This window comes from Oncorhynchus mykiss, chromosome 4, assembly GCF_057628025.1.
Source record: "Oncorhynchus mykiss isolate SJ-2025 chromosome 4, ASM5762802v1, whole genome shotgun sequence".
Classification (NCBI taxonomy): Eukaryota; Metazoa; Chordata; class Actinopteri; order Salmoniformes; family Salmonidae; genus Oncorhynchus; species Oncorhynchus mykiss.
This window is the reverse complement of record NC_143025.1, coordinates 77,327,268-77,339,884: the sequence shown is the minus strand read 5'-3', so window position 1 is coordinate 77,339,884 and position 12,617 is coordinate 77,327,268. Positions and strand designations below refer to the sequence as shown.

The 12,617-nt window shown below is 43.5% G+C and overlaps 1 protein-coding gene across 14 annotated transcripts in view; it reads left to right on the top strand.

The window, feature by feature from the left end:
- LOC110522439 (kelch-like protein 29) overlaps positions 1-12,617 on the top strand; it is a 408,191-nt gene that overhangs the window by 280,593 nt on the left and 114,981 nt on the right. For 9 of the 14 annotated variants that reach the window (XM_036976046.2, XM_090233075.1, XM_090233073.1 and 6 more), the window contains one exon: positions 7,918-8,460. In XM_036976046.2, coding sequence (XP_036831941.2) covers positions 7,918-8,460 — 543 coding nt within the window. Of the gene's footprint in view, positions 1-6,619; positions 7,748-7,917; positions 8,461-12,617 lie in introns of those variants that run through there. The other 5 variants (XM_090233077.1, XM_090233069.1, XM_090233074.1 and 2 more) reach the window with 4 other exon arrangements.

Here is a 12,617-nt window from a genome sequence, read left to right as displayed (position 1 = left end):
TCACATATGGTGTCCAGGGCACAGCTGGGGGCAGAGGGTGGTCTATAGCAAGCGTAAACGGTGAGAGACTTGTTTTTGGAAAGGTGGATTTTTAGAAGTAGAAGCTCATTGTTTTGGCAAAGACCTGGATAGTATGACAGAACTCTTCAGGCTCTCTCTGCTGTAGATTGCAACTCCGCCCCCTTTGCAGTTCTATCTTGTTGGAAAATGTTGTAGTTGGGATGGAAATTTCAGGGTTTTTGGTGGTCTTCCTAAGCCAGGATTCAGACACGGCTAGGACATCCGGGTTGGCAGAGTGTTTTTTTCACTGCCTTAGCACAATCTTGGGGAGGAGACTTCTAATGTTAACATGCATGAAACCATTGCTTTTATGGTTACAGAAGTCAACAAATGAGAGTGCCTGGGGAATAGGTGTAGTACTGGGGGCCTGAGTTAACCTCTACATCACCAGAGAAAGAGTTGGATAAGGGTACGGCTGAAGGTTATAAGAACTGGTTGTCTAGTGCATTCAGAGATTAAAAGGAACAGGTTTCTGGGCGTCATATAATAGATTCAAGGCATAATGTACAGACAAAGGTATGGTAGGATGTGAATACAGTGGAGGTAAACCTAGGCATAGAGTGATGAGAGAGAGATTGTCTCTAGAAACATAATTTAAACCAGGTGATGTCACCGCATGTGTGGGAGGTGGAACTGAAGGGTTAGCTAAGGCATATTGAGCAGGGCTAGATTCTCTACAGTGAAATAAGACAATAATCACTAACCAGAACAGCAATGGACAAGGCATATTGACGGGCCGGGGCTAGCAAGCTAGCAGAAGGGCCTTAGAGGGACATCGCGATGGATGAAGTTTGTTGTAGCCTCCTCGTGCGGTTCCGTCGGCAGACCAGCCGTGATGGATTAGTAGGGTTCCGTGTAGTAAAGGTGCCCAGTCCAATTGGCAAAATGGGTATAGTGGCCCAAGAAATTGTCCGACTGTTCTTTGAGAGTTGAAGATGATAAAACCAAATAGTGACCACATTTATTTAACAATCCCTTGAAAACGTCACAGTTGTCAATATTTTTAGCGGAGCTGGTGGTCTCCCAGCAGTCAAATTTAATGCTCTGCACCGTATTGTGACTTTTGATTGATAACAAACTATTGGCTACCAGCCGTGCACGCAGTGTATTAGGGAACTGTCCGTTATTTGTGTGGTGCTAAAACGTATTTATCTCCCCCCACATGAGAATACATTGCCAAGTGTTTGTGTGCTTTCCCTGGCTAGCCTAGCTCATGCAGAAATGCCTAACCCAGGAAATAAAAAGAGAGGTTTTGAAATAGGCCAACACCATCGTGGAATCAGGTGCTGCGTAATTGAAATCCCTGGTTTGGTTTGGAAGGATTTTGGAGTCATTGTGGACAAGGACAACAACCCCTTAGATGGATACACAGCCAGCAAAAAGTGCGTGCAGGTATTTATTTACGATTTGGCTAATTCAGTTTATCAGTTAGTAATTACTTTAATTAATACTTTTGGTAATTTAGACCAGTGGTATTCAAAGTGGGAATATACAAACGTTATTGAGAAATCATTTGAAAAATACAATTTTACTGAGTAAATGTAAGTATTGGTTCTCTTCATTTTGATGAGACAAATGTAATGAATGTAATGTTATTTGATTGTTAAAATCTAAATTTACCAAATTACTATTATTTTTAAAGATGTTGAGTCGTTTGGCTTGGGGTCGCCAGAAATTGGGTCCTCAGGAATTCTGCCCCCCAAAAATGTGGTCCCTACTGAAAAAGTTTGCATACCACTGATATACCATATGCAGGCCAAAATGTTTGAGTTGCCTATAGGCTATTGCGGTCTATATTCGATTCTGGTAATTATATAAGTGTCAATTTGATTATTATGGTGGCAGGTAGGCTAGTGGCTGCGAGCGTTGGGCCAGTAACCGAAAGATCGCTGGTTCGAATCCCCTAGCCGGCAAGTTGGTAAATCTGCCGTTCTGCGGTTGAGCAAGGCAGTTAAATCGAAGCAACAATTTCTCCCCCGGGTGCCAATGACGTCGATTTAAGGCAGCCCCCGCACATCTTTGATTCAGACGGGTTGGGCTAAATGCATTAGACACATTTTGGTTGAATGCATTCAGTTATGCAACTGGCTAGGTTTTCCGTTTCCCATATCTAAACAATATTGAATATAATGGGTTTGTAATGTCGGCTATAGATTTTTATTAGGTAAGGCTAATTAGCAGGCACTTTTTTTCAGAGCGATTTGAGTTGTCATTTCATTGTAAACATTTTAAGACATTGTTCTCAATTCATGGCATGGTTTTCCTTTTATCCAAATGTTGAATAGACACACAGACCAATTAATTCACTCAGGGAGGGGAATTGTAGCCTACTACTCAGGGAGGGGAATAGTAGCCTACTACTCAGGGAGGGGAATAGTAGCCTACTACTCAGGGAGGGGAATAGTAGCCTACTACTCAGGGAGGGGAATAGTAGCCTACTGCTCAGGGAGGGGAATAGTAGCCTACTGCTCAGGGAGGGGAATAGTAGCCTACTGCTCAGGGAGGGGAATAGTAGCCTACTACTCAGGGAGGGGAATAGTAGCCTACTGCTCGGGGAGGGGAATAGTAGCCTACTGCTCAGGGAGGGGAATTGTAGCCTACTACTCAGGGAGGGGAATAGTAGCCTACTACTCAGGGAGGGGAATAGTAGCCTACTACTCAGGGAAGGGAATAGTAGCCTACTACTCAGGGAGGGGAATAGTAGCCTACTACTCAGGGAGGGGAATAGTAGCCTACTACTCAGGGAGGGGAATAGTAGCCTACTGCTCAGGGAGGGGAATAGTAGCCTACTACTCAGGGAGGGGAATAGTAGCCTACTGCTCGGGGAGGGGAATAGTAGCCTACTGCTCAGGGAGGGGAATTGTAGCCTACTGCTCAGGGAGGGGAATAGTAGCCTACTACTCAGGGAGGGGAATAGTAGCCTACTACTCAGGGAGGGGAATAGTAGCCTACTACTCAGGGAGGGGAATAGTAGCCTACTGCTCAGGGAGGGGAATAGTAGCCTACTATTCAGGGAGGGGAATAGTAGCCTACTATTCAGGGAGGGGATTAGTAGCCTACTGCTCAGGGAGGGGAATAGTAGCCTACTGCTCAGGGAGGGGAATAGTAGCCTACTGCTCAGGGAGGGGAATAGTAGCCTACTACTCAGGGAGGGGAATAGTAGCCTACTGCTCAGGGAGGGGAATAGTAGCCTACTGCTCAGGGAGGGGAATAGTAGCCTACTGCTCAGGGAGGGGAATAGTAGCCTACTGCTCAGGGAGGGGAATAGTAGCCTACTGCTCGGGGAGGGGAATAGTAGCCTACTGCTCGGGGATGGGATTAGTAGCCTACTGCTCAGGGAGGGGAATAGTAGCCTTCCTCCCAGGGAGGGGAATAGTAGCCTACTGCTCAGGGAGGGGAATAGTAGCCTACTGCTCAGGGATGGGATTAGTAGCCTACTGCTCAGGGAGGGGATTAGTAGCCTACTGCTCAGGGAGGGGAATAGTAGCCTACTGCTCAGGGAGGGGAATAGTAGCCTACTGCTCAGGGAGGCGAATAGTAGCCTACTGCTCAGGGAGGGTAATAGTAGCCTACTGCTCAGGGAGGGGAATAGTAGCCTACTGCTCAGGGAGGGGAATAGTAGCCTACTGCTCAGGGAGGGGATTAGTAGCCTACCCCTCAGGGAGGGGATTAGTAGCCTACCGCTCAGGGAGGGGAATAGTAGCCTACCGCTCAGGGAGGGGAATAGTAGCCTACCGCTCAGGGAGGGGAATAGTAGCCTACCGCTCAGGGAGGGGAATAGTAGCCTTCCTCCCAGGGAGGGGAATAGTAGCCTTCCTCCCAGGGAGGGGAATAGTAGCCTTCCTCCCAGGGAGGGGAATAGTAGCCTTCCTCCCAGGGAGGGGAATAGTAGCCTTCCTCCCAGGGAGGGGAATAGTAGCCTTCCTCCCAGGGAGGGGAATAGTAGCCTTCCTCCCAGGGAGGGGAATAGTAGCCTTCCTCCCAGGGAGGGGAATAGTAGCTAATCTGGAGTCATAAACAATTAAATACATTGTAATTTGGCGGGTCATGTATCGGCTTTCAGAAGCAATTCTATGAGGGTGGGTCGGGTTGTGGAGAAAAATCTGTCCTGATATCGGATATTAGTAGGGGTTCAGAATTGATGTGGTCAGCGTGGGGGGTGTTTGGCTCCAAAACACGGACCCCGTGCTAGACTCTAGGTAGAACATACTGATGGGCTCCTTGACTCACTGTAAATACATACACTTAGCTACATGGTAAACACCACTCATCACTGATATTTTTTCTGTAGGTGTGACACTATATGGTCAGTTTTGTTTATTTTGTGTTTTAGATTTTTAAGAAATTTGTATTACTTTTATTCATTATTGTGGTCATGTGGTTTGACAAGAATAATGCCCCTCTTCCCACAGGTGTTATTACTACCACTGAGGGTTTAGAGCTTGAGGTAGTCACCTCATACAAGTACTTGGGCGTAATGGCTAGATGGTGCACTGTCCTTCTCGCAGCACATATCAAAGCTGCAGGCTAAAGTTAAATCTAGACTTGGTTTCCTCTATCGTAATTGCTCCTCTTTCACACCAGCTTCCAAACTAACCCTGATTCAGATGACCATGCTACCCATGCTAGATTACGGAGACATAATTTATAGATTTATTTGATTTATTTCACCTTTATTTAACCAGGTAGGCTAGTTGAGAACAAGTTCTCATTTACAACTGTGACCTGGCCAAGATAAAGCATAGCAGTGTGAACAGACAACAACAGAGTTACACATGGGTAAACAATAAACAAGTCAATAACACAGTAGGAAAAAAAAGTCTATATACAATGTGTGTAAAAGGCATGAGGAGGTAGGCGAATAATTACAATTTAGCAGATTAACACTGGAGTGATAAATGGTCAGATGGTCATGTGCAGGTAGAGATACTTGTGTGCAAAAGAGCAGAAAAGTAAATAAATAAAAACAGTATGGGGATGAGGTAGGTAAATTGGGTGGGCTATTTACCGTTGGACTATGTACAGCTTGCAGCGATCAGTTAGCTGCTCAGATAGCAGATGCTTAAAGTTGGTAAGGGAGATAAAAGTCTCCAACTTCAACGATTTTTGCAATTCGTTCCAGTCACAGGCAGCAGAGAACTGTAAGGAAAGGCGGCCAAATGAGGTGTTTGCTTTAGGGATGATCAGTGAGATACACCTGCTGGAGCGCATGCTACGGGTGGGTGTTGCCATTGTGACCAGTGAACTGAGATAAGGCGGAGCTTTACCTAGCATGGACTTGTAGATGACCTGGAGCCAGTGGGTCTGGCGACGAATATGTAGCAAGGGCCAGCCGACTACAGCATATAGATTGCAGTGGTGGGTGGTATAAGGTGCTTTGGTAACAAAACGGATGGCACTGTGATAAACTGCATCCAGTTTGCTGAGTAGAGTATTGGAAGCTATTTTGTAGATGACATCGCCGAAGTCGAGGATCGGTAGGATAGTCAGTTTTACTAGGGTAGATCAGCAGGTAAGGGTGCTCTTGAGTGGTTAGATGTTCTTTACCATTTGGCCATCATATTTGCCACCAATGCTCTTTATAGGACACATCACTGCACTCTGTACTCCTCTGTAAACTGGTCATCTCTGTATACCTGTCACAAGACTCACTGGTTGATGCTTATTTATAAAACGCTCTTAGGTCTCACTCCCCCCTATCTGAGATATCTACTGCAGCCCTCATTCTCCACATACAACACCCGTTCTGCCAGTCACATTCTGTTAAAGGTCTCCAAAACGCACACATCCCTAGGTCGCTCCTCTTTTCAGTTCGCTGCAGCAAGCGACTGGAACGGGCTGCAACAAACACTCAAACTGAACAGTTTTATCTCAATCTCTTCATTCAAAGACTCAATCATGAACACTCTTACTGACATTTGTGGCTGCTTTGTATGATGTATTGTTGTCTCTACCTTCTTTACCTTTGTGCTGTTGACTTTGTCCAATAATGTTTGTACCATGTTTTTGTGCTGCTACCAGGTGGCATGTTGTGTTGCTACCATTCTGTGTAGTCATGTGTTGCTGCCTTGTTATGTTGTTGTCTTAGGTCTCTTTATGTAGTGTTGTGTCTTTCTTGTTGTGATGTGTGTTTTGTCCTTCATTTATTTAAATCCCAGGCCCCGTCCCCGCAGGAGGCTTTTTGCCTTTTGGTAGGCTGTCATTGTAACTGACTTGCCTAGTTAAATTTTATTTAATTTTTTATATTGGATTTATGCATTAATATGCACTGAAGTGTATTGGTGTCACTATCTAGATGGAGTCAGCAGATCTGTTGGTTGGTGGCCTTTACATTGGGCGATATTGCATTAGTGAAAACCAAGACTGTTCTCAGGGCAGTTGCCGGTTTTGACTGGCAGAAGTGACGTTTCGTAGCATGTTAAGATAATTAACGTGGCAGGTTATGATAATTAGGTTAAAGTTAGGTAAAATTCTAAATTTGTCCACGATGCGACTCGAACATACAGTATCTCGCTATAACCAGGCCTGCCCTAAGAACAGTTTTGGTTTCCACTAATGCGATGCTGTTTAAACTGGTGATGGTGACCTCACTTCCTCAATCGAAGGAAGTTTTCCTGAAAAAACAGCCTACTTCCCGTTGTCTCAAAGTGTATCCTGTTTTACAGGTGTGTAATGTATAACTAACTATACACAATATACGTCGACATAGTACGATAACATGTTTCGCTAACTATTTAATAGGTTGTGTGATGCTTACGGTGCATTTTTTTTTGTTTGTCGAAACTAGAAAATGCTAGCCAAGTATCCCCATTGACAATGGAATTGTCAGTAATGGAGCCACGCTAGGTGGATGGTGTGTAATCGTTAGTTCAAACAGTTGCAAAACGGGAAACGAGAGTTTATATTGGAAAACGCAGGTAGCTAGATCCATTTTCGTTTAAGAAACGTTTTACAACAGATTCGGCGTTATGAATACGCCATGACATGATGCAAATCTAAACAAAATGGCGTCGCGGACTTTTCTAAATTGTAAATATACAGTACATTTTTTAACTCCGGGTTACTTTATTTTGTTCATCCAAGCCTCAGGTTATATACTTATGTTGCACAATTGAATCATTCTAGTTTAGATGTTTTAGTAATTTATATATTTTCCGTAATTTAATGGTTCGAAAGTTAGCTAGCTAGCCTCATGCTGGGCGCTAGTTTAGCCCTAGCCTATAATATATGCGTCGATGTAGCTACGTACTTGTATTGGTTTAACTGGTAGTTTAAGCACTGCTAACGGGAGTCATTGTTGTCAATTGTGTAGCATTGGGTAACGTTTATGTTTACACTGCTACAGTGGTGAGCCTGTTTGTGTCGGACAAACAAGCATACGATTTGATGGTTTTACATTCTAGATAGCATACCCTTTGCGCTATTTGTAAGTGATTAGTATTTATTTTGGCACATACATATAGCTATTTCTAATTAATGTACTGTTAGAGACAACCATAGTATATTCATTTTTTTCTGTAGCTGTTTGTATATTGTAAATGAGAACTGATTTTAATATTTTTCAACAAAGCAATTGTAATGAACCAGATAGTTGACCCTTGACACTTTTGGAAAACACGTTTATTAAATTCGATTTAAGAGGACTTTACCTGAAACCAGCCAAGTTGTACTTGTCTCTGCATTACAGGTACATGTATTTGTTTTCCTGGTCTCATTCATGGAACCTGGAACATTAGCCCACTCTGTACAGTCTGCCATTTGTTGAGCTAGCTAAAATGATAATTGTTATTAGTTAATGTAATAATAATCAAAACTCTTTCTCCCTTCCGCTTTCTGCTCTACCCCCCCTCTCTCTAGGTCCTACGTGGGCACCTCCAGTAGTAACAGTGACCCAATCCAGTCTCCTGCCCCACTCCTATTCCCTCCGCCCCCCCTCCTTCAGCCACAGTGTCACTGTCCAGTCGCCCATCATAGGTGTGACCCCCTCCATCCAATCCCCCATGCCCCCCCACCCCCACCCACTCATGACAGCCCACTTCCAGCTACCTCCACACTCCACCTCACACCAACCCCCCCCCATGGTTCTCAATATGCCCCCCCAACCACCCTACCCCTTGGCCCAGCCCCCTGTCGCCTCCTTGCCCCTTTCCTCCACCTCAGGGTGTCCGGGTGGGACACACCCCAACCAACACAACCAAAATGTGATGGGGAACGGTCATCTGATGCCTCACCCCCTCATACAGCCCCCCGTCCTGCCTCTGACCAATGGGCAGTTGGTGCCGCCGCTTCCGTCTACTTTAGTAGCCTATCAGGATGATCCTAGAGGGCCCAACGGGCTGCAGATGCTGAGGACTGTGGGAATGGGGAAGTACGAGTTCACAGACCCAGGACATCCTAAAGGTAAGACAGATCCACTCTGACTGGGCAATCATGCAGTCACACACACACACACACACCAAAGGTAAGATGGGCCCTCTCCACATGGGTAAGCACAGAACCCTTGCTTCTGTATTTTGGTTTATGCACTTTATTTTCCACTTAATTAGTTCAGGTTTTATCAGCGTAGAACCCATATTTCTTTCTTGGCAGAGTGTTTGTACAGGGAACAGCTTCTCTGGTTAGAGAGTGGTTTGTACGGGGAACAGCTTCTCTGGTTAGAGAGTGGTTTGTACGGGGAACAGCTTCTCTGGGTAGAGAGTGGTTTGTACGGGGAACAGCTTCTCTGGTTAGAAAGTGGTTTGTACGGGGAACAGCTTCTCTGGTTAGAGTGGTTTGTACGGGGAATAGCTTCTCTGGTTAGAGAGTGGTTTGTACGGGGAACAGCTTCTCTGGGTAGAGAGTGGTTTGTACGGGGAACCGCTTCTCTGGGTAGAGAGTGGTTTGTACGGGGAACCGCTTCTCTGGGTAGAGAGTGGTTTGTACGGGGAACTGCTTCTCTGGGTTGAGAGTGGTTTGTACGGGGAACAGCTTCTCTGGGTAGAGAGTGGTTTGTACGGGGAACCGCTTCGCTGGGTAGTTTGTTGCCAGAATGTCTGTAAACAACACTACAAACACAGTTAACACTACCTATTTGGAAACGGTGCCAGATCTCTACAAAGCTGCACCAAGGTCACGGCATGTACACACACACAAACTATTATGTTGCTTCAATTGTCCAGCTACACCTACATTAACTTTTTAAGCTTCTTTTAAGCCAGGAAAACTTTTATCTTTGAAAACGGCGAGGGGCGCAGCATGGCGAGTGGCGCGGTCTCTGCTGCGTCTCAAAGCTGTAAATGTATGTTAACCTTTGAGGTTGTGATGCAGGGCCAGAGACAGATGTACTAAATTCTCTGACCAATTTTCACATTTAATGAAGCTTTTTATTTTCCACTACTCATTAGATTTTGTTTCTCTCTCGTTTTTGCTCTATATCAATAAAACGTGAGCAAATGAGTTTCCAGATTGATGTAGAAAGCAGTTGTGCCGGTTGGTTCGGACGCTACCTGAGACACATTTTAAATGAGACACCAGCTGGAATGGAAACAAACATTTGTCCAGCAGCAGAGCTAGTTAATTTCTGTTGCATCTCCTGTCTCCTTAGACACTGTCTGGTTTTTGTAATTGGATAAAGGGATGTTTGAGCTGCCATTAAGGTTTACTCACCACTTTTCTGCGATATCCACCATTTTGATCTCAATAAATAATTAACGTGAATCGTGACGAGCCGTAGAACGCAGAGTGTATCACCCATTGAGTGATGTGTGCTTCATCGAATATCACGTGTCACTGCTATGAACAGCCAGGCGCATCCCCTAACCAGCCGTTAGCCAAATCAGCTACTTCTCTCTCTCTGTTCTTTCTGTGCATTCTCCATAAGTTTAAAAATGTTATTTAGCCGTGATGGCGAGCTAGGGTGTGGGGGGGTGGTGGTGTGTGAGGGAAATAGGATGTGTGGGGGAAATGGGATGTGTGGGACAGGGAGTAAATTCGTGAGGGAGGGAGAGTGAAGCTGTATGTAAAGTTGTCTGAAAGGTATGCTAAAGATGGTTTCATTTAGACCTAGTGTGTTGTCCCGTTACTGCATCAATGAAATTGCATTATGCATCATTATGTATTTATATTCCTTACCACATTCCTTCTGCCCAATTACGGTATGGATATGAGTAAATCTGATTATTTTCTGCAGTAGCCTTTTTGATTGTACAGTAAAAAGTGCAGTGTTTCCCCTATGTTAACTTAGCATTTAGGCGCGCCACCGCTGCTAAATAGTTGTCGGCACTCCCAAAAATGACTAATATTTTCAGTATATTATATCGTTAAACAAGATCACAAAAAATAAAAAGTAGACAGTCAGGGAGAATCTAAAATTCAAAAAATGTCATGGCATGAGGCCCTCATTGATTTGGAGTTTCTCAGATACCGTAAGAACACAAGCCATGGCAAAATGTGCAGAATTGCAGGAAATTAGCTTTAAAACAGATTACCTTTTTATTTCCCAGTCCCTCCACAAAAAGTATAGAACTGCAAGAAACTAACATTTTCTTTCTGCCCCATGGTAAAACGTATAGAGTTGCAGGGAACTAGCTTTAAAACGGCAACATTTTGTCATTGTGGAAAGGGAGCGCTCGGTATTGTGATACTTGGCTTGGTATCACATCGTTAGTGAAAATGTTGGTATGGTGACTAGAGGTCGACCGACTATGATTTTTCAAAGCTGATACCGATTATTGGAGGACCAAAAAAAGCGGATACCAATTAATCGGGCCGTTATTTATTTATTTATTTATTTATTTGTAATAATGATAATTACAACAATACTGAATGAACTTATTTTAACTTAATATACATCAATAAAATCAATTTAGCCTCAAATAAATAATGAAACATGTTCAATTTGGATTAAATAATGCAAAAACAAAGTGTTGGAGAAGAAAGTAAAAGTGCAATATGTGCCATGTAAGAAAGCTTACGTTTAAGTTCCTTGCGCAGAACATATGAAAGCTGGTGGTTCCTTTTAACATGAGTCTTCAATATTCCCAGGTAAGAAGTTTTAGGTTGTAGTTATTATAGGAATTATAGGACTTTTTCTCTCTTCCATTTGTATTTCATTAACCTTTTGACTATTGGATGTTCTTATAGGCACTTTAGTATTGCCAGTGTAACAGTATAGCTTCCGTCCCTCTCCTCGTTCCTACCTGGGCTCGAACCAGGAACACAACGATAACAGCCACCCTCGAAGCAGCCTTATCCAAGCAGAGCAAGGGAAACAACCACTCCAAGTCCCAGAGCGAGTGACGTTTGAAACGCTGTTAGCACGCACCCCGCTAACTAGCTAGCCATTTCACATCGGTTACACCAGCCTAATGTCGGGAGTTGATAGGCTTGAAGTAATAAACAGCTGCTGGCAAACGCCTGAAAGTGCTGTTTGAATGAATGCTTACGAGCCTGCTGCTGCCGACCATCGCTCAGTCAGACTGCTCTATCAAATCATAGACTTAGTTATAACATGATAACACACAGAAATACGAGCCGTAGGGCATTAATATGGCCAAATCCGGAAACTATCATCTCGAAAACAATACGTTTATTTTTTCAGTGAAATACGGAACTGTTCGATATTTCATCTAATGGGTGACATCCATAAGTTTAAATATTGCTGTTACATTGCACAACCTTCAATGTTATGTCATAATTACTTAAAATTCTGGCAAATTAGGGAGCCCAAACTGTTGCATATACACTGACTCTGCGTGCAATGAACGCAAGAGAAGTGACACAATTTCACCTGGTTAATATTGCCTGCTAACCTGGATTTCTATAAGTTAAATATGCAGGTTTAAAAATATATACTTCTGTGTATTGATTTTAAGAAAGGCATTGATGTTTATGGTTAGCTACAAATTGGAGCAACGATGCGTACCACATCGATTGTATGCAACGCAGGACACGCTAGATAAACTAGTAATATCATCAACCATGTGTAGTTAACTAGTGATTATGATTGTTTTTTATAAGATAAGTTTAATGCTAGCTAGCAACTTACCTTTGCCTGTTACACGAATGCAGTAAGCCGTCTCCTCGTGGAGTGAAATGTAATCAGGTGGTTAGAGCATTGGACTAGTTAACTGTAAGGTTGCAAGATTGAATCCCCCGAGCTGACGAGGTAAAAATCTGTCGTTCTGCCCCTGAACGAGGCAGTTAACCCACCGTTCCTAGGCAGTCATTGAAAATAAGAATGTGTTCTTAACTGACTTGCCTCGTTAAATAAAGTTTAATAAAGGTGTAAAAAAAATAATAAAAAAAAATAAGCCAAACCTGTGTCCAAAAATACCGATTTCCGATTGTTAAGAAAACTTGAAATTGGCCCTAATTAATCGCCCATTCCGATTAATCGGTCGACCTCTAATGGTGACACACATTCTGAAAATAGGCACATTTTCTTGCAGTTTACACAGATTTCTCACGTTTCTGTGCAAAAATGTTTGCTCACCTTTTTGGGCCATAATCAGTTTGCATCCCTGTGAGATACATTGTTGCTACGTTGTAATTTATACTCTTGTATTTAATAGCCAAAG